At 46.0% G+C, this 22108-nt stretch overlaps 1 protein-coding gene across 2 annotated transcripts in view; it reads left to right on the top strand.

The window, feature by feature from the left end:
• The window catches only part of GPC1 (glypican 1), a 222277-nt gene that overhangs the window by 175589 nt on the left and 24580 nt on the right, over nt 1-22108 (top strand). For both annotated transcript variants that reach the window (XM_037407431.1, XM_037407430.1), the window contains exon 3: nt 15941-16332. In XM_037407431.1, the coding sequence (XP_037263328.1) occupies nt 15941-16332 (392 nt within the window). The remainder of the gene's footprint in view (nt 1-15940; nt 16333-22108) is intronic.

The raw sequence follows: 22108 nt of genomic DNA, 5'->3' as shown, positions 1-22108 counted from the left end.
GGGTACAGTTGCCAGAAAGAAGAGCTTGTCCCAGGTCCTGGTTGTAGCAGGCTGTGGGGTGCCTCATCGCTGGTGAGTGGAGCAGAACCTGTGGACTGGAGCAGAGGTGGCTCTGGGGAGCAGTCCATGGCCAGGACACTGTGGGTTTGCTGCACTTTGGTGAGTCCGTGTTCTGAGTCTAGCAACCAGTTTCTTAAATTTCTTTTCCCAGAGTAAAATTGGCTTTGGTTCTTACCTCAGTCTTGACAGCATCGCAGGGTAATTAGGGTAATGGCAATTAGTGAGATGCACACTTGCTTACAGAGTCAGCACCGAAGTCATCTTATGTGCCTTCTGCCCCATTAGTGTTTTGTGGTTCCTCTGCTACCCTGGACAACTTTATTCATCGTGTTTCATGTCCACCAAATGGACTTCCCTTTTCCTGATTTGACCATCTTTTGAGTCTATTTTAGTCTTAAGCATCCAGGACATTTGTAACAGGGGTGAGATTTTCCGTAACTCGGCTCTCTGGAATAGTATTTCCTTATGTCTGCATGTGCTACATCTTCTGCCAGATCTGAGATTTCTCTGATTGTCCCCAGCTGTTTGTGATAAGAGAAAATGGTGAATGACAGCTGCTTGTCAACATCTCTGTGCATCCTCATAAATGCATACTCAATGCATTAGATATCTAGCTGTTTAATGAGGATTTCATTCTAAATTCATGGGATGACATTTTAAAGAGGTCAGAATTTATTACTTGTATCCAGTTCACTGGTGCAATGTACTTGGGATAAAATCTGACAGGAAAAAAAAAAGAGTTTTAAGTTGGGTAAAGGGGAGCAAGCACAGGCTTTTAACAAGTATCTGTTTCTCCCATCCTTCTAACTTGGACCTGAGCCAGAGATGCTTCAAAAGCGGCAGAAACCCCAACTCAGGCAGGAGGAGACTGCCAGCATCTGAGGGTAACCAAAGCCTTTATTTAGTTGTTTTAAATGAATTTTTAAAAGGAAGGAGCACATGTAGTTTCCTCTATTTATTTTCTAAGCATAGCTGCAGTCAAAGTGCGGTTAGCATTCCGGTTCTCAGCTAATATTTTCTTTAACATGCATTTTTGATCTCTGTTCTGTAAGCATGATGACAGCCCATGGCGGATGCAGATGTTCTCAGTCATTGATGTATCCAGCTGATAGTCCTGAGAGGCACAAGGTGCCCAAACATGTGGTCTTTTAAGGTTTTTTTTAATGCTTGCAAATTCTAAGACTGTCTGATTCATATAAATTACAAATAACATGTATTGTATGTACATCTTAAAATGGAATTAGTGACCATGGCAGACAAGGGACATTTCTCATCATCTCGCAGGCTCTCCCAAGCCTTCAAAATTGTATTTAATCCCAATGAGGTTCTGATGGGTTTAAATGCCTACAGATACTGTGGAGGAGGTGACTGGTGGTCTGTAGGTTAGCCCCGGCTGGGGGAGGCATGCTTGACTGGGAGGGGTGGGACATCCCGAGCAGGAATTAGTTTCTGTTTTGCTTTACTTTGGCCCCTTAAATAAAGACTATATTGTGTTTAGGGAAGTTCAGGATTGCAATGCTTGCACAAAGTGAAGATGCCGCATGGGCCAGTGGAAATGCTGATGTCCTCTGTCTGCCCTGGTCATACAGAGTGAAGGAGGAGGGTGCAGAAGTGACACTAGCCATATATTTATAGATTGCTGCTGCGTTATGCACCACTACCAGGTGTAGCCTGCGTGGCTAGCCACAGGGATTAAGCTGAATTGTTGGACTGCGAGCATTGGCTCAGGTGCCATCAGATGGGAGGGGAACTAAAATTTGCTACTGGATTTGTTATTGTGTGTATAATATCTGTCATGGAACATTAATTCCTTTTACTTAACAATTGAGAAAATTTGCTTCTTTTGAAGGAGGCACCTAAAATTTGGGAAGAGGACACACTTCTCTATCGTCTCGGGAAAGAAGTGCCGTGTGGTTATACCTAGTATATTCCCCATTCATTGAAGAGCTGAAGGGATGCTGTGTTACCCATCATCCTTCTGACTATTCCTAATTTCTGAAAGTGTGTTCTAATGTCTTAATATTATTTTAGGGTAGCTGTATATAATACATTCATATTTCAGCTATATTAAAATAGCAATTGATACTAATTAGCCTATTATTCAAGTAACAGACATGCGTATTATTGAATACATGTACATTCTTTCCACATCCAGCTGTCAGATACACATACATACTGCATAGTTCGAGTTGCCTGTCTTCTCTCATCTTTACCTATTTCTCTTTTTCATACTGGTTCCATGGGTGGGAGTGTCATAAGCAAATTGTTTTTACAGAGACAAGTTCTTTTTTAATGGCATTGAAAGAGAGAAAACTAGAGATTAAGAGCTTTATACAGACTTAGATAAACTCCTGCAATAATAACAGGGGAACTTTGCCTGTCTAGAGTATTATCCCCACAGCTGGTGATTTCTGTCCTTGTTTCTTTGGGAAAGCCCACGTCAGATACTAAAGATACTCAAGATATCCAAGGACCATGTGTCTTAGATAGTCTATACTGCAAAAATGCGATGGCAAGCATAGATTCAAGTAGTCTGATTAACCCAAAAATAAATAGTTTGTCTAGAGGCCATTTTGAGCAGAGGGCAACACTAATGAAAAAGATAAAAAGCCAAAGTCAGTTCTGTCCAACTGCCACAGTATGAAGCCTACAGCTTTTGAAAACTTAAACAAGGCGTTTTGATCTTGAAAACTATGTAGTGAGGGTGCTTGAGTGCGTAAGTCCCTCTTTGAACATGGGAAGTGTCAAAGATAGGCACAAACTACAGGGTTTTTTCCTTGTGCTTTTTGCAGACACAATGAAATGCGTTTAGTTCTAAAGAGCTAATCACTCACTGATGTTTTTCTCAATTAGAATGTTACTGCAAAGAGCCTGACTTAGTGACAAATTGGTTCGTGATAATGGTATCTTTTATAAGTAAGGAAGAACTCAGAAGATGTGTATTGAAAGCTATAAAGACTTAATTATTTTCAACCTTCAGCAGCGTGGAGTTGAAGCGAGGGAGGGAGGCGGCGATGTTTTGCTCTGGCAGGTGAACGCGTGAAATTGCAGCTGTCTGGTGCTTGCTGAAAGGAGCAGAAACTCAAAGCCAACCTCAGCGAGGCTGATCGGGAAGGTGTTGCTGGAAACGTAACAACAACCTGCATGGGGATCTCCTGAGCAGATCCTTTGCTTCTCTCGTTCATGCCATGTCTCTGCAGCTCATACCAGCCCGGTACGTGGGCATGCAGCTGGGGTGCCAGGAGGTTATCTTGGCTGGCTCCCTTTTGTCTGCAGCTGGGAGAGCACGTTTCTGCATAACTGACCCTTTATTTCAGCTGCAGGAAAGGAACACTTTCTGGAGTTTCACTTCTTTCTGGAGTGAAAAATACCTCTGCTGTATAGGTATGCACTGTGCATTTATCCAGGGTCTATACCGCACTTTTTAAAACTGCCAGCAACCCTCAGTATTGAGTTTATTTTAGTGTTAGAGAAATCAAGCCCTTCAGGTCTTACTGAATAAACCTGGAAAGGAACAGGCAGTATTAGCAATTACTTTTACCACCTTTCATGTTCCTGTCAGTGATTAGCTATGATGCTTGTTGCTTTGCCTTTAAATGCAGGCTTTCGAAGAGGGAAAAAATGAGAATGGAGTTGATCTCACAATGTTTCATTTATCCAAAAGTTCAGCCTACTCTAGCTTAGTTATTGCAGCTCCTACTACAATCCACAGAGATGAGCGGCCCTAAGGAAGAGCTCAGCTCATGCTAAATAGGGAGGTGCCCTTTCTTCCTTAAGTGAGGTCTAAGCCTCCAGATCAGATTTGACTCCTGTTTGATGAATCCCACCCACGTGCCTGCCCAGTCTTTATCTCGCAGAGAGGTTGCAGTGAAATCTGTTTGATAAGAGCCTGCTGAGGCAATACTTGCAGTTCATCATTTGCTGCAAGTCCGTAGCTGTAGCATGGATATATTTAGAGGGAGCCATGATTAAAATCCCTTGCCAGCTCAGATCCCAGGAACACACGCGGGGAAAATAATCTTAAGATTCACATCTCTTGTATTTGCTTATCCCACCCTGGATGCAAACAGACAAAATCCCATCTGCAAGGGCTTTCAGCCTATGGCAGGTTTCCTTGCAGCAGGACCTTGCAGCACAGCTCTTTGTTCTCTACCAGGAGCACAAGGCTCCTCAGCATGGACTGTAGGACCTTGGACCACAAGAGTCTTCTCAGCTGGATACACTGGCAAAAGGCGTCTGTGCTGAGAAGAAAAAGGGTAATGCCAAAGAAAATGAAAGAACACAGTTACTTTTTATACATAAGACTCTTCACCTTAGCAAAAACATGGAGGTACGATAGAGGTCTGTGAAATGCTTGGAGGTGGCAAGTAAGGAGTGAGTATTCTGTATTTCTTGCACTAGGAAGTTTATGCCTGTTGTACTGTAGAGATTTAAAACCAGTGAAGTACTTTTCCCCAGAAAAATATAACTAAATGTGGGGCTCATTGCAATAGCCCAGTAGTGTACATAAGCTGTAAAAAGGGTCTGACAAGTCACAGAAGCAGGTGACCAACAGTGAGTCTTAAATGTTGAGGCTTGGCCAGGAAACCTTTTAGTGGATGGGTTTTGAGGGGTAAGATCATCCCTTGTCCTGTTGTTAGTGCCCTTCCTAAGCATGCAGTATTGCCTTGCCTCTAGGGTTGCATGCTTGCCAGTAACTCCAGACTGTATCGCTTTGGTATGACCCACTATAGCCTCATATGTAAATATTCAGAGTATCCAGAGAAGAGACACAATTCAGTGGCTTGTTGCTCTGTGTTGGTCTATAGGCTTCCATCAGAAAAAGGTTTTGAGAGAAGTGCAGGGAAAAGGGTTAAAATTTGGTTGGAGGCCCAAATCTGAGAAAACCACGTGAAATACCTAGCCTACATGCAGCGTGTCTTCCAGTCCCACATGCGGACACAAAGCCACAGTTGCATACAACTTTTGTATATTTCCAGCCATGCACGTTCAAGGGGCCATCGGACTGCGTGCATCGCTGGAGGCCGTTTGACCTTGTCATTGTGCACACAGACCTTGGCACACCTTAACAGCTGAGTGCCGCTCAGTCATTTCAACCTTTGGAGCATGGCTGCACACGCAGCACGTGTGTGCTCCCACGTGTGCAGCCCAGAGCAGCTGCCGCTCTGCCGGCACCCCACGCACCCTCCTCCTGCCCCTGGTGTGGCACTGCAGCAAGCTTCCTAACGTGGGAATGTTGAGCCTAAACAATAGAGGACCTACCAGGCAAATGGCTTGGATGTCAGCTGCATTACATTTTGTGGTATTTAATATCCCAGGGTCTGCGAGGGTGTTGTGTGGCGCCTGGAATCACTTTCCAAGCAGGTGCGTGCCACTTGCTCCTGCTCCGTCCTTGCTTTTTTTCCACCAGGCAGAAGGGAATAGCGCAGCAGGCTCGGGTGCTTTGGCGTGGGGATGCTGACTGCTGTTAACGCTGCAGCGTACACACAGGCTTTGCTTATATGTCCTGCCAGTCACACAAACTAATTAGCCTTCTTTGCCCCCCAGCCCCAAACGGCTCTTACCTTTGCAATGTTGTTTTATGAACTTGAATTCAGGGGTGTCTTAAAGTTTGCCCAGATCTGTTTCCAAGGACCATTAGGAAGGTAATGCTGCGTGATTCAGGATCATAAAAGCCTAAAGTGCTTTCTTCACTCGCCATGTTTTGGAGAGAGCTGCTGCTGGAGCTGGGGGGGGGGTCATGGTAGCTGTACTTATGACACCCAGGCTTGTTGCTGTCACCTTGGGTTTCCTTGGACCCCCAATAGTTGTATGCTGCTCACCAGGAGGACAAGCAGAATATCCAGCTTCTTGCTGTTCCTCAAGTGAGGGTCACCTCTACCCTCTGGCCAACTTTCCTGCCAGGGAACGTCCTCCACTCCCTTATTCTGATATCTGGATCCAGTCCTGCTTGCCTTAGATAAAAGCAAACTACCCTGGAAAACTGTAGAAACAGAGAAGGGATAATATGCAGAAGAAAAAGTAGGTGCAAATACTTACATCTCTCTGCCATTCGAAACAGTGTCAAATGGGCAGAATGCTTCTATTATAAAGTATGAAAATGTTATCCAAGTCCTGGCAGAAAAAGTGCACTTTGTTTGGAGCGACTGGAGGTGCTTCCTCCCAGGGGCTCTCACTAGCAGAGAAAATACATGTTCCAAATGTATTTTCATGCAATGGCAACTTTCTTTTGCAGGAAGACATTCATGTTTTCTAAAAAAAATCTCTTTTTTTTCCCTAACAAAATAAACAAACTATCTGCTGTATATCCCAGTCTAAAACCGGTTTAAGGTAGACCCATCTTTTCCTCTTACCCAAAGCCAGCTATTGTACAGATGAGGTCAAATCCTTTATAGCTGCCTACTTCCACTATTGCTCATCGTGTATCTGTTCTGTCAACTAATCTCATCTCAGGAGACTTGAAAGACAGTTGGATCTGTGCCTTGAGTAGTTAATTAAGCTGAAGAAGATGGCAAGTAGTAAGGGAATTATCAGGTGAACTAGCTAAGGGGGAGGCAGCAATACAGTGTGTTGAAAGAAGAGCTCCTGGGCTAGAGGGACGTTGTGGTTCTCAAAGACACTCCTAACCCCAGCCTGGTTAACAGCCCCATTAAAGACCAGCACAAATTATGAGAAATGTGTTCATGAGATTAATTGATGACACAGTGCTGGGAAAGGTTGTCACTGTTGAAGAGGATGGTGGATAACCATAATGACAAAAATAATAGAAATAGGATGAAATTCAGTATTCCAGAGTGAGATATACAGCTGGGAACTAATTGGTTGGAAAAAGCAAAGGGGAGAGTCGGGGATGTACCAGCTGGTGGCAGAAAGTCTGTGAAATGCTAATGTGATGCATTCCTAAAAAAGGTAAGTGCAGTCCTTGTAGTATTAACAGCGTTATTTCCAGTGAAGAAAAGGAAATGGTCTTTGTAGTCCTGACCACCCACAGTTAAGAAAAATGAATGCCAACCACAAGAGGTGAAGAGAAGAGTTAGTGGAACGATCAAGAGGACTGGAGAGAGTCTGTCAGGTGTGGAGAGAGGAAAGTACCTTTGCTTGCAGCACGGATGGTGAGAAAAGGTGGGGCTTTGTGGATAAACATCGCAGTGAACACTAGGAAACAAAAACAACTATTGAAACTGTAGGACCACATTGGTAAAGACCAAGTGGATAAGGAGTGAACTTAAACCAGAAATGAAGGAGTTCACCCATCTGAGGAGGCGTTCTGAGCCAGCCTTCCAGTAGGAATGAGGTCAAAATCTCTAACTTCTCTTCTGCTGGGCACTGAGCAGGTTTAGGAGAGCACAAAATCGATGATTGCATGGAAGAGCTGACACTTGGCTCATTGACCCACAGCATCTCTTCAGTCCTGTGTTCCTGTGCTGTTATCACACACACCCAGGACACAGTGTGCAGAGGAGAGATCGGTGAAGTGGCTCTTTAGAGAGAATTCTAAAAGTTTGGAAGTTGTGTCCCCTGAAAGCATCATGATTCTTGTGTCCTGGCACATTTGTTCACACCATTTGTCCTTTGGCTTCTAGGAGGTGATTTTATCTCCATTTATTTGGGCTTTTTGCAATCTGAGTCTCGGTTTGTCCCGGTGCCTCTTTGGTCACAGCCGCCAAGCAGGGGCAGTGCGTAGTGTGGGAGGGATGTTGTAGATGATCCAGAATACAGCAGGGAGGAACTGCATCCTCCAGGGTGAGTCAGGACTGAGGAGACAGCTCAGCTGTTTCACACGAGTATGAAACTGCGAGGAGAGAGGTAAACCCCTAGAACAGTGCCATCAGGGCTGCTACGCGCAGAGCCATGTGTACATGGAGCCTTATATGCCTTGGTCTCGCTGGGGTTATTTCCTTTGGCAGCACCCAGCTAAGGTACAAACCGGAGCATATTGCTGCTGTTGTACTGCTGTCCGCTCTCCAGCACAGCCATGGGGAGTACTTAAATTAATAATGAGTAGTAACAATTCTATAAATAAAATATCATCGTACTTGCTGAAGTGAATAAAATAGACATGAATGCATTAGATGTGGATTTTAATGGCTTATATCTGTTGCTGAATTATTCTCTTCTAATAGTAGTTTGCAAGGACAGCATTAAAACCAACTGGAGAAGCAAATTGGTATTGGGATGTGCAGCAGTGTATTAAGTAGAAACTCAGCCCAGGAAAATGCTGTGCCTCAGACCAACTGGGCTGGCACTGGGAGGGAGCTCTGCTCTAGCAGACATCCCCATCCTACTTCTTTCCCTGCTTTTACTGGTGTTCAGGACACCACAGAGTCGGCTTATTTTTCTCTCCTGCTCTTAGTCCAGTCTTCCTGAAACATGGTAGCACCGTTGATGGTGAACGTATTTGGCTTTGCCTCCCTCCAGACCTGCAGACATGCTCTATGGTTCCGGCCCTGCCTGGATTCCACCACAGGCTCGTGTGCTTGCTCAAACTTGAGAAACTACAAGATAGGATTTGCTATTTCATCCTCCTCACATTTCTGCCCCCACCTCCAGCTGTCCTGGCAGTTTATGGCTGCACTGCAAGGCCCTGGGACCACAAACCTAGCTCGCCACGCAAAGCTGTCCATCCCGCAGAAGGGTTTTCCTCTTGCCCCATTGCTGAAAAACTTGGTGACATTTGCAGAAGAACAACACCTCTGTAGCTGTGGAGCACTGCTGTGCCACATGGTTGCAGCATAAGTCATTAGGAGCATTAGGAGATCCTGCAGGGACTACGCAAGGCTTTCCAGAAGCATAAGCAAAATTGAATTTTGCTGTCCTGGGGTGGAGCAGTCTGCTCTTGTATTAAGAATAGAAGAAGTAGAGGAGAGCTTGGAGCTGGAAGGTAGAAGCAGGGCAGAGCCTGTGTGCTGCTTCTGCTGCTCCAAGGGCAAGTGAAGGGTTGGAGGTATCACCTGCTTCCTCCCTCCTGGAGCCCTGTACCCTGGTGCCTTTCGCCTCCTCTTATGACTGACTTCCAGATGTAGCTAAAGGTTGTTGTCCAGAGTCTTCACCAAATCACTGCTAAACCTGCCTTTAGGAACAGATTTCTTCTTAAAATCTGATTTTGGAATTAATGGCATCATCTGAGCAATGTGTTTTCCTCCTTCGTCTCCTCCAATCTGGTACTGCTCTTTCCAATTGTGCTTAAGACTTTTTGTACTGCAGTTTTCTGCTTAAGACTTTAATAACATTCAGATAGAAAATAATTCAGTCACCTTTCTCCAATTCTCATATTTTTTCTAGTATGCCTCTAGAATTTGATGGGTTTTGAAGAAAGCCTGATTTGCTGCATGCCCAAAGAGCATGTGGATGTTCTTCCTTCGGTGCCCTCTTCATTCCCTCCTACATCCATTTCCATTCCATCATTATATTAGTTGAATAAACCCCAGTGTGTTCCAGATGTTGAGTGATCAAATAGTATAAAAGAGCTTGGATAAAGTACTTGGTGCTGGGGAGGGTGAGGAAGGGGGAACTCAGAACTTTCCATCTTCAGAGAGCAACTGCTGGTCCCTTCCTTGCTGTTCACAGCTTCCCAATTTGAATCCAGAGTTGTGAAAACATGGAAACTGTGAAAATATGAGCTGCAAACACTGGGAAGCTGTGAAGCAGAGGAATAGGTGGGGATTTACAATCAATCTTGGATGCAAAGGTTATAGATTCTGGTTGAAAACTTAATTCCCTGAGATATTTTTGTCACTACAACAGTAAGAGAACAGCGGCCAAGGTTGCAGAATTATCTCAGTTGTAAAAACCTTTCGTTTGTTTGCTCATAACTTTCTGGCATTTTTGTATTTGAGGCAGAGGTTTTTCACACCTGGCCTCTGCCAAAAGGCAGATTTCATTTGAGCAAAGCCAGTTGTCTTGTTTCTGAGCCTGGGAGTGAAAGGCAATAATAGTAAGGGTAATAATAATAATAATAAAAGACTGCCATTTCATTTTTTATTATTATTTTGAATACTTCTGCAGCAAGAGTGTGAAAGGGGATGTTTCACATAGGAACAGCCTTGAGTGAGGAGCTGTGCTGGGGGATAATAGAGCTGGATTTGTCTGAATTACTGGCATTAGAATATAACCTGCTGGGCTTTGCAGTGTTGTGAAGCCCTTAGCCGGTGGTGGTGAGGACGGACTCACCTGTTCAATGGCCCTTTGAGAAAACTCGTTGAAAGAGGGAAAGCCAGCCATGGATTTAGCAGGTGACTCATAGAAAGATATCTCTGGCTAGTACACCTTCACTGTAAAATTTCTGAGGCTGGCAGAAGCTGAGAGCATCCGTGGTTTTTCAGTGTGGGTCCAGAAAATATGTAACTGCTTGCTTGTGACTCAGCGTGGAACCAAGTGACATCATTTCAGAGGGAAGCTGGCTCTCTGCAGAGCCACCGCAGCTGTGTGCGTACCTGCTGCCAGGGATGGGAGTGCAGTGGTGACTCCTGGAGCCACAAGGGCATTACAGCTCCAGCACTGACCCTTTGTCAGCCCTTTCCCTCCATCCCTGCCAATCCCGAGGCTAATGAAGCCGTGTACTACAGTGCGTGAACACAGGTTGAGCCTGTTGCTGCTGGCCTGGAGCATGTGGCATCAGCAGAGATCAGGGGCCTGGGGGATGTCCAGGATGTGACCTGGATGAAGCCTCCATGTGCTTGTGCTCTGCCTGAGCTAGTCACTCTAATCATCCTTTGGGAGCCAGGGCAGACCCAGCAGCGGTGGACCAAGTGAGACTTAATAATGGACCCGCTGGGTGGTCATTTTTACATTCTTATAGAAATCGCGGGACAGCTGTATTATTAGAGGTCTCCAACCACCCAGATTACCTAAGGGTCCCCCACCCACCATGCCTACAGATAATGGGGTGCTTCCCCTCGAATGAATAATTGCTTCTACCTGTAATCAAGGACAGGTGCCTGAACAAGTTGTTTTATCCCCAGGCCCTGCGTATCTTTAATCTACGACACATGTCTAAATGCATTAAAGGTTGGATATTAGCAGGCAAGAAGTGTTGGGGAGAAGATGCAGTGTTAATTGGAGATACCTGTGCTAAGTGTACAAGCGCTGCAGGCTGAGATCACACCAAGGACCAGGGCAGTTAGCACAAGCTTCTCTGCATCCCTTTGACAAACCCCGCTGCTTAGTGCCTTCTAATGCTGCAAAATGGGCATTTAAATTCCCTGCCAGGTCAGCCATTCATCACAAACACATTTAGTCTTAATTGCTAATTAATTTTCCCGAGATAATGTAGATATATTTTTTTTCTCAGCGTGTGACATCTAGAAGAACTTTCTGAGAACCAGCCACAAACGAGTTGACTGTAATTGGTGTTCTCTCACTTAGGTGAGAAGTAACAGTTCATCAACTCTTAATTAGCTTGGACTTTTTCGAGAGCAATTTCCAATTTTTTGACAGGAAGATATACATCTTGTTGCTCCTGTAGCAATACAAAGAAAGTCATTTTACCCTGAAATGACAAATTGGGCTGTGTTTGTTGGTGTTTTCTTCCTCCTGATGGTGAGTGCCAAGCTACATGTTGTACCTGGATTGCTGAGCAATTTATTCCGTTAGTGTCACTTGTCACAGAGAAAAGAACACTGATTATACAAGTAAGAGTTTGAGCTCAATTTAATTAAATTGTGAATGGGTAACCAGCACTTGGAGTGATACATTAAGATATTGAGCAGCAGAGAAACTTTGTTTTTTGTGTCTGTTGTGAAATGGCGAATGCCATTTCTGTTCATTGTACAGATAGGAGGGCTGTGGCAACAGAAAAATGAAGCCATCTCAGCTTAATCATACCCAAAAAAGTGTCCTGCCAGGACAAATCGTCTGCCTGGCAGTAATCTGCTTGCCTTGTGAGCCCAGGAGCAAGCCCAGGAATGAGCCCCTTCAGGAGATGCTGCAAGGGAAGGTGACCGTGTGTCCTGGTTTCAGCTGGACAGAGTTAATTTTCTTCTTAGTAGCTGGTGCAGTGCTGTGTCTTGGATTTGGTGTGAGAACAATGCTGACAGCACACTGATGGTTTTAGTTTTTACTGGGTAATGTTTATACTAAGTCAAGGACTTTTTGGTTCCTTGGGCCCTGCCAGCGAGAGGGCTGGAGGGGGACGGGAAATTGGGAGGGGACACGGCCAGGACAGGTGACCCAAACTGCCCAAAGGGATATTCCATGCCATATGATGACATGCTGCATATATAAGCTGGGGGAAGAAGAAGGAAGGGGGCGTTTGTCCTCCTGAGTACCTGTTACACGTGCTGGAGCCCTGCTGCCCTGGGGATGGCCGAACACCTGCCCGCCCATGGGCAGTGGGGAACGAATTCCTTGTTTTGCTTTGCTTGTGTGTGCGGCTTTTGCTTTCCCTGTTAAATTGTTCTTATCTCAACCCTTGAGTTTTACATTCCTTTCCGATTCACCTCCTTATCCTTGTGGGTGAGGGGGAGTGAGCAAGTGGCTGCGTGGTGCTGGGTTGCTGGCCGGGGTTAAACCACAACACCACTCAACAAGAAGCGGTGATGCTGCAGCAGGATCAGCCCCCAGTCAGCTCACAGCAGTGCCAAAGCGGGCAGGCTGGGAGCTCAGGGCTGCGGCAGCCCCAAACTGGGCTTGCCCCACCGTGATCGCCTTGGCCCCCAGGCTAGGGCAGGAGAGGGGTGCTGGATGAGAAGCTCCCAAATGGTAAATCGTCCTCTTGCAGCCTCTCGCGTGTTGGTGGAGTAGCCAGAATGACCCAGCAGCGGGTGCACACACCTCTTGCGCTGGGGACGGAGCTGCGGAAGGCTTCGCAGAAGCAGAGCAGCCTGCATGGGTTACCAGGATGGATGCTATCTATGTGCCAGTAACCCTTGCCAAGTTTTGATTACACATTGTACAATTATTCAGTGTAGATGAGGCCTTTTGGTAAAAGGAAAGCTCTCACCTGTGTTAGCCCCTGCAGTTTGTAGAGGTAATTTTGTCACAAGAAAAAATTGCCACGTGCTGCTGTCTTTGGGACTAGAGATGGCTGAACCGTTGGAGTAGGAGGAGATCCACACCCGAAGGTCCCTTGGGCTGGGATGAGGGGCCCTGGGCCTTGCAGAAAGCTTGTCCTGCCTTGGGAGAGACAAGCTTCTCCTTTCTGGCAGCTGGGGCAGGGGAGCAGGAGCTGGGACCCAGAGAGAGAGCAGGGACTGAATCATTGTGCCGAGATTCCCCAGGAGAGGCTCTGATGAGCTGGGTTAGGACAGTACGTGCTGCAGGCATCTTTTCTTATTAAACTGAGGTCCTTTACCAAAGTACTTAATGGGATCAGCTTCTGACTTTTTTCATAGTAAGGACCCCCATCACAAGGTAATTTTATAGGTGGTCTAAGTGCCCTGGCAGCACACTTACACTGGCGTCTGTAGGAAGAAAACTGGTTTTAATAGGGAAGATGGAGAACGCATGCAAGTCAGTTATGTGAGAGACAGAGGGATCCCAGTACAAACGTTTGGAGATACAAACTGCCAGCCAGATCAGGTTGAGTAAGAATAAATTTCTAAATTTCTTCCAAAAGTACAGTGGAAAACCATGGTTCTAATTCAGCATTTTAGATAACATTTTTACTTTCTGCATAAGTGACTAAACCAAACTTCTGCTACGACCTAATTTGCTCACAGTCTTCTAAAGGCACTTAAATTTTAAACTGTTAAGTAGTAAATGATTGTGGCTGGAGGAAGCCAGGCTATCAATGCTCTGCATCAGCTTGGTAAAATACAGGCAGTTTCAGCATTAAGAGCCTGTGGTGCAGATGCAGAGGGTCTTTTCAATTGTGATCTGCTTGTTGAGTTTCAGCTTCAATCAAGCATGAGAAGCCAATGAGAGTTTACAAATGTAGGAAAACTTGTATGGCCCTTCCAGTCTGTGGATATAAACAAGACCCATGGAAATGAGCTTTACTAGTTCTAAAATCTTAGAGGTCTTTAATTGTGGGCAGTCCTGTTCCCTCAAAAAACACTTTGTTTAATAAAACTTTGTACATGCAGTATGCCCTTTTCAGAAGCTTTTCTTTCTATTCTTATATGCTTAGCACAGTGGAGTTAATTTACATATGTAAATACATGCTGTGATTTTAATTGAATAACAGTTTCTCTCCAACTAGAGCTTATCATACATCACGAAAAACAAAAATAGTACTTTAGATTTAAAGAATAGTATAATCACGTTTGCTTCAAAAAGGCCATAAAAAGTGCAAAGGTAATTGAAATTAAAATGATTATTTAAATCATTTTTCCTCTCACTGACTTAAAAGATGATGAAAGTTGCTTATGTAAATCAATAAATTGAATCAGGCTGGTCCTGCTATGGGTTCCCCACTGTGCAGTCTCAGAGAGCCTGCTGACACTCGAGGGTGGAAATACTTAAAAGATGTTGGTATGGAAGGAGTCGAACCTGTTGTCTACCCTGCTGCATGTATGTAGTAGGAGAGTCACATTTCTGTCACTTCTACAACAACTGAACCTGGGGTGCAAAACCGTTGTTTAATACCTAAACAAAAGCAGGATGCACATCCAAATAAGCAAATGGGATGAGAACCGCAGACATGGTGACGTTGGCCTCAGTTCAAAAACACTAGAGTACAACCCCGTCTTTAAATACATAAAAAGATGTGCCTGTTCTGTTGTAGCACGTGGGACTCTGGCACATGCAGTAGGGGCTGTGCCAAGGAGCCAGGCTGGCTGTGATGACTCAGGCTGATGGGGGCATCTCTGAAGGGTTGGGCATCATCACAGGTGGCAGCCCTGCTCCATCTCACCAGGGCTTTGGAATTAACATATTGGAAAACCAGCAGTGAGGCAGGAAAGGCAGCTCAGACGAGTTGCAGCGATCTCTCCAAAGGCAGCTTCAGGTTGTGTAGCGGATCATGGTGGTGTTGGGTCAGTGAGATGACAGCTAGTCAGAGTAAAGCCACGTCCTCTTCAGGTACATGTGCTGCCCCAAAGAAGACCTTGAGCCTGCAGGGACCTTGGCTTAAACCGCTTTTGCTTTGTGCTTCAGACATGTATGTCATACTGGAGTCCTGCTGGCTTCTCCAGATCATCAGTGCCTTAGCCAGGAATGGCAGCATTCCAAGAAAAAAAGGAAATCGAGGGGGCAGGGGTTGGTAGTGGGGTGGGGTGGTAAGTTCCATTTTAAAATTGAAGTTGCAGTGTTCGCCAGAAGAGCCCTCACTTGTGTGTGATGGTAAGAATGGGTGATGCTGGAGAAATTCCAATCTTTCCTGTGGTGAAATGGAAGACTTCAGGTTATCTTCTAGGTGAAGTCTTTCTCTTACTTCATTCTGGTGTGGGTGCTAATATTGATAGGCTGGACTGACTCTGCCAGCAGTTGGTACGGGTCAGACCTCCACTGCCGGAGCAACGTCCAGACATCCTTGTGTGTTTGCATCTTCTAGTGATGTGTAACAAGCGTCAACTTCTGTGCCAGGAGCAGCTGGTTCTTGATTCAAAGTTGAGCATCTTGTAAGGCATTGGCTGACAGCTGTGGGACGTTATGGTATATTTAAGCAATGCCAGCTGATGCGTTTTGTAAAGAAAACCTGTGAGTAACACTGTGGCACCTTATGCACTCAGAGAAGAGCCTCAGTTTTGGGTCTAGGTGAGGCTGCCAGAAGAGGTGGAGAGCCCCAGCCCATGGTTCTCAGGCACTGGGGAGTTCCTCCTTCACTCTTCTCAGCTAAGGGTCAAGGCTGAGAGCTTGGGTAAGGTCAGTTGGAGGAAAAGCTCTGTTAGGGCCCTTTTATTTTCTCAGGGCATTGGGTTGTGCTGCCAAACAGCACAGCCCGATGGATTCTTGCTTGTCCCGCTGATGCATCACAGTGTCCTTTTTCTTCTCTCTTCAGGTTATTTCCAGGATTTGTTGAACAAGTCAGAAAAGGCCCTTTATGATGCTTTTCCAAGCATGTATGGAGAATTGTACACTCAAAACATGAAGGTCTTCAAGGACTTGTACAGCGAGCTACGCCGCTATTACCGGGGCTCCAACATCAACTTGGAAGAGGCCCTCAATGAGTTCTGGACACGCTTGCTGGAGCGGCTCTTCAAGCTGATGAATCCCCAGTACCATATCACAGACGAGTACCTGGACTGCATGGTGAAACATGCAGAGCAGCACAAACCCTTCGGGGAAGTTCCCAGGGACCTGAAGGTGAAGGCAACCCGAGCCTTCATCGCGGCACGCTCCTACGCGCAGGGCTTCCTGGTGGGCAGTGACGTGGTCAGAAAGGTCTCTCAGGTATGTTCTTCCTTCTCCTCCATCCTCAGACTGGCCGGAGCCAGTCAACTGCTGCTGTCGGGGAGAAGAGGGTTTATTTCTCCTTACGTTTTCATTACAAAGCAAGCAGATACTTTTCAGTTTTATAAAACAAACTGCTTGAGGGTCACCCATTGGTGGAAGGGAGCAGATAGCCTGGACCTCTGCAGGCACTGAGAGTGCAGCAGCAGTGAGGTATAACTCACCGCAAATCAGTCTTACCTCATTTTAACCTACGCAGCAGAGCATCAAGGTGTCAGTTGCCCAGGTGGAGAAGCCATTCTGTTGCTTGCCTAGATTCCTCGCGTTTCCCTGACATGCCTCTATATCACGCTGCCTTATTTTCCTCCGTGATGGTGACATGCTGCAGGGTGTGCAGAGTTGGCTTGCCACAAGTGTGCTGGGAATACATGCGGCGAGATGCGTTTCAGCGGTCGGTGATGGGATTGCTGTGTCTGCTTGTGTAGCCATGTATATTTGTACAGCTTCTGTGTACAGAGAGGGTGAGTTTGAGAAAGTGCATTGGGATCTTCAGGGATGAAAGGTGCTATATAAATTTAAATTAGCTTGACCGATTCCAGGGTTTCAGGAGGAAGGAAATTGGCTGTATTCGGTACTGCAGAAGCAGCCTTTCAGAGCCAGAAAAAAGTGATTGTCCTGAAACAAGATATTCAGGCTTTTCACACAGGTAACGAGGAGAAAATCCATACTAAAACATGCCTTGCATACTGCGTGTGGCGATGGCAGTCAGCAGGTATAAGAATCAGGGCATGATTAAGCTGTGAATATAGAAATACAGAATCACAATTCATTTCCTTGGAAGGTAATGCACGGTAATGCATAGTAGAGGACAGTACTATTTGATGCAGCAAATCCAGACTTTGATCTCGGAAGAAACATTAATGTGGTAACAGTGACAAATGCTTTAATTTATCAATGTGGGACTGTGAAACTGTTCAGCTACCCAAAAGCCTTTGTACATCTCATTAACATCATACTCTCATGACACTTAAGACTGATAAAAGAGGAGAATGATGTAATTTCAGGGGGACCAAAGTAAAATATTTGTCATAAATCCTCTGAAAGTCAGAGTTTTCCAGCTCAATGTGCGTGATTCCACCTGTAGCCGAGTTTGGTGGGTACAGCAGTTTGGCAAGGCAACTGCAGTTGTGGTATCAGTGGAAGGGAAGGACCCGAGACACAGACATGCAGTACATTTTTCCCCCACCTTCATGTAGGCTTCTGACCCGTTGGTTTTGGATTCCAGTCCCCCCTTTCTGAATTCTCCTTCTGTCGGCATCGCTTATTAAACAGGATGTGGGTACACGACCAGTCATGGATCCTCCTCTTCCCTCTGCTTTCCCCAGCCCGTTCCTCCAGGACAGAGGGTCTTCCAGGATGGTCCCAACCATTCATCTCTCTCACAAGAGCCCTCCGTGGGGTTGCAGTTAACCTGGCATGTTGTTGTTATAACACAATCTGCATGAACTGAGTCGGGAAACCTCAGCAAAGCCTCCCTTAGAGCTGATTTTATAGCAAAGGCCAAAACTGCTCCATTTCCCCTGTCTTCAGGAATGGGTTCGGTACTTTAGGCAAGAGGGAGTGAGAAGGCTGAGGTGGGAAATCCGTTTTATGGATGCCCTGATAGCCCTCAGCTGTGTCTGAAATAAAAGGCCTGGTTTACCCACTGTCCTTTACCAGATGTGGATTTACACTAGCACTGAACGGATGTGAAGTGCTGAGCTCGATCCACAACTGGTGGTTTGGTTTAAGTCATTTTTCATGTTGCTTTATAGTTACAACATTAGGAGAAAGTGTATAAGACTTCTATTAAGATCAGAGACTAGGATTCGACTTCCTTGTCAGCTGGCAGCAGCAGCCTTTAAAAATAACTCTTTGAGCTGAAATTTTGTACGGAGCAGCGGTGAGTGTTTTGGTCAGGAAGTCTGAGAAAATCTAATTTAAATGGACACTTAGAAATAAATTACCTAGCTTTGAGCTTCTGAAAAATTAGATTACTTCAGTTTTATTTATTTGCAAATCCCAGAAAAGCTACTGATTTCTATTAACACCCTCCTGGTTTCGGCTCTCTGACATTTCCGGTTTGGTCTTTGTCACCTGTATCCTGTCACTGCTCCAGGTCCAGTGCAGCATCCGCGCTACTGGGCGTTCCAGAGATACGGTGCTGTTGGCCAGTTTTTCTGGCTGATTTAAAATGGGGAAGAGCCTTCCCTGGCTGAGCTACAGACGGGAATTTCCTGAGGTTTCTTTAATGCCTGCTGCCTCTCCGCTGTTCCCAAGGGGTGTTGCTTCCCCAGCCTCCAGCTGCCCCATCCCACGGGAAGCCATGGCTTCAGGCAGCCCCCGGCCGGTGGCTGGTGGGCACGGAGGGGCAGGAATGGGAGCGCAGGGGCAGGAACGGGAGCGGTGTGCTGGGAGCAGGCGCTCTGCGTCCTGCTGGGGATAAATAGTTTGAGGGCAGCCGGGGAGAAAATGGCAAAACAATTTTTCATCTTTACTGCCGTCCTAGCTTTTAAGACAAAGTCACCCTGACAGGCTGCAGGCTCTGACACCAAGATCTAAAGCTTTTAACGCTGCAGTTCCTGCCACCAACCTGGCCCCACGCTGACAGCGGCGGAAGCGCTGCCATCTGCATGGCGGCTGTGGGAGGGGGCTGGGGGCACACACGTGGCTGCTGTGGCTCTTTGCAGCCCAGGCAGAGCAGTAGGGCCAGGGATGGACGTGCAGGTTGGTGCCCTGCCCTGGTACGGGGTTAGGGGTTACTGATGCGCTGTGCATGGGTGGGGGTCTTGGGGCAGCATCTCTGTGTCCATGTTAGTTCCGTAGCTATCCTTTCAGCACAAATCGCAGGTTTTTGTTTCAGTTGCACAGTATCAAGTGCATTTTTCATCGTCTCCGTGAATTAGCAGCTACTGAAACTGCGGCAGCCACAAAATCATTAGTGAAGGGCAGACAGAAAAGGGGCTTCCCCGGGGGTGCACACCTTGTGCTGTGTGCTAGGGCAAGAGAAGTGAAATATCCCAGTTCTCGTTAGTATCCCTTTCTTTGGTTGTGAGATGAACAGCTGCCCAAAAGGAGTCTTTGCTGCAACTCCGAGCTTCATGTGAACAGGTGAAGGCCTTGTGCTGGGGGACTTGCTGCTGCCAGCTGCTGCTCAGAGAGCCACGCTGGGCGTGAGCAATTGCCGTGTTCAGCGAGTAAAGCAAGAATGTGCTCCTATGAAATACGTGGAGTGAGTGAATTGAAATACAGCAGGGGGGGAAGCAAAACTGAGATGGTAAAAATGGCAAGGGCTGAGAGAGAAACCCTTATAAAACAAAAGCAAAATATTCTGAGAGGTGCAACATGATAAGCAGGAGTATCCTGGCTGGTTTTGTTACGTATTACTCAGATGATGATACTGCTCTGGCATCTAGGTCTTAGGTCAGGACTATTGTACAGAGCGCTGTGGGGACAGGTAGCAGGCGTGATCCTGCCTGCACCAGGGCACCCAGGAGGGGCAGGGAGGCTGTGCACGGCGCCTCGGTGGGCTCCTGCGTCTCAGCACCATACCCGTGCTGCTCCGACAGACGGGGAGGAGAGCTGCCCTGTGCCTGTCAAAAAACATCCGGAGTCCTGAAATTCCCCTTGGAGACCTGACAACCCGTGAAGCTCAAGTGAGAGTGCAGAAAAAGAAAAGAAATAATGTTCCATTTCCAAAGGCAGGGAGAAGAAGGCATTTTTCAAATTAGTTTTGCTTATTGGTCAGGAAATGAGTTATTAGGGCAGTTCTTCCTTTGCTGGACCTTCATTGCTTCTTGCTCCTGAATTTTAAGTTTCTTCATGGTAGTGAGGGGTTTGATGTGAAGCAAGACCAGCTATGTAAGGAAGAAACACTTACTTAAATAATCAATTTGAATAGTTGTTTGCATTTACTTTTCTGAGTAAATGTTCTTAAGGCTGATTCTCATTCGATTTGATGATGATTTTCTTTACTAATTATAAGAATTTTCACTAAATCCTGTATTTCATTTTACCGATGAAGGTCTTCTATCAGTATATTTTTATTTAAGCCTTATTTTTTAAACTTTTGTGTTAGTGTAAGGTCAATAGCAGCTTTCCTATTTACCATATGAGTAACTTTTAAACACATGGTGGGTCAAGCTACATATGGATGGGAACCAAATTCCAATTAAAAAGGCCCAAAAATAGAATTTTTATAGATGTTTTTCATAGTTAAGTGAATGTGCTGGACACATGGAAAATAATGTTTATCTAAACATGCTTTACATTTCCAACAAGTCAATAATATAACAAAGACAGTATGGTCCCTGGTCCTTATGTCCTTTAAGATTGCAGCCATTTCTCATACCCCACTTTTTTCCATAGCTTGCAAGGGCATAGTTGACTTCTGTCTTTGAGCTTCCAGTTGCTTTTTGGGCAAAGCAGGCATAAAATTGATCTGACTGGTTAAAATGAAGATTATAATCTTCACGCACTTACGAAACCACTGGGCTAAAACAGCTCAAGTGCAGTGAACTCCTGTCCCGTGTGCTCGGTGACACATCTCCATTCTTTCAGTGGCTTGTCTTCATTCAGAGCATCAGCAGCAAGTACATACAACTGTAAATAACATTTTATTTCATTTAAGGGTTTTCACTTTTGTAATGAAATCAAGCATTTATCTAAATTGGCCTTCTCTTGATCCTGAAAAGACAGTATTAGTGTTTGTAAATAGATGTCATGAGAATGTTGTTCCGTGGCACTGGCAAGTGGCAATATCCTTGTAGCACCACATTTATTTCCTTTTCACTGGATGATACCCACCTCTGGCTTTCGAGCTGCTCAGTTTTTATGTGGCAGAAGTGTGTGTTCTTGTGTTATGGAGATGACTTGACAGCAGGATGCCATCGTGCAGAGATTAGCTTTGCCCCAAGGAGCAATAAGGTGCCACAGTACATTATCTCTCCATCTGGGAGAAGCTCTCATCTGGGACCTGCTCCCACCAAGGGAGGTAGCATTTTTCTTCAGGGACATCATCTGTTTGCTTGCTTGGGATTTTATGAGCTTCTCACCTTCAGATAGCAGCTACCTGTACCTCTAGACAGTTCTGCTTGATAAGATGCCATCATCCACGAGTTCAGCCTCAGGTCTGGCATCCCCCTTTAAAAAAATGAGGAGAGGTAATGTGAGATGGAGTCCTGTGGGCTCTCCGTGTGGGGGACAAGCAGTGGGGAGCTGTGGGTCCCAAGGGTGCTGGCGTTACTGGCAGGGATGCAGCTCGCCACAGCCAGGTACAAACAGCAACTGCAGGAGCATGCTGGGTTTTTTCCCTACTGTCATTGCCAACCACCGATGGGCCTTTCTGACGATGAGCTGGTCAGTGCCTGTGCTAAATGTTTGCTGCTGCAGACCCAGCAGCAATTCGTAGGGTGTAAAATGCCACCAGCACCCTTTACAGGTCTGGCTGTATTCAGGAGGAGGAGGACTGAAGTCCCAGGAGTTGAGAAGCCTGGGACTAGTTCCTGCAGCGGCTGCTGTGCTCGCTGCCTCCTGCCCGCACGCAGCCCCTGGCACGGCTGCCGAGACCTGCCTCACGGCTGGGCACCACGGGGTGCGCAGGGCTGGGACATGCCCTTCCTGGCTGAGATCAGTGTCACGGGTCAGTGTCACCTCTGCTGAAGGGTCTCGTGTTTGAAAGCTGTCCCTGGCCAGTTCATACGTGGGATTACATGGCTTAAAACATTTCAGATCTAAG

This window comes from Falco rusticolus, chromosome 13 (assembly GCF_015220075.1).
Source record: "Falco rusticolus isolate bFalRus1 chromosome 13, bFalRus1.pri, whole genome shotgun sequence".
NCBI lineage: Eukaryota > Metazoa > Chordata > Aves > Falconiformes > Falconidae > Falco > Falco rusticolus.
Note: the sequence above shows the minus strand (reverse complement) of the source record. Positions and strands in the feature narration are given on the sequence as shown.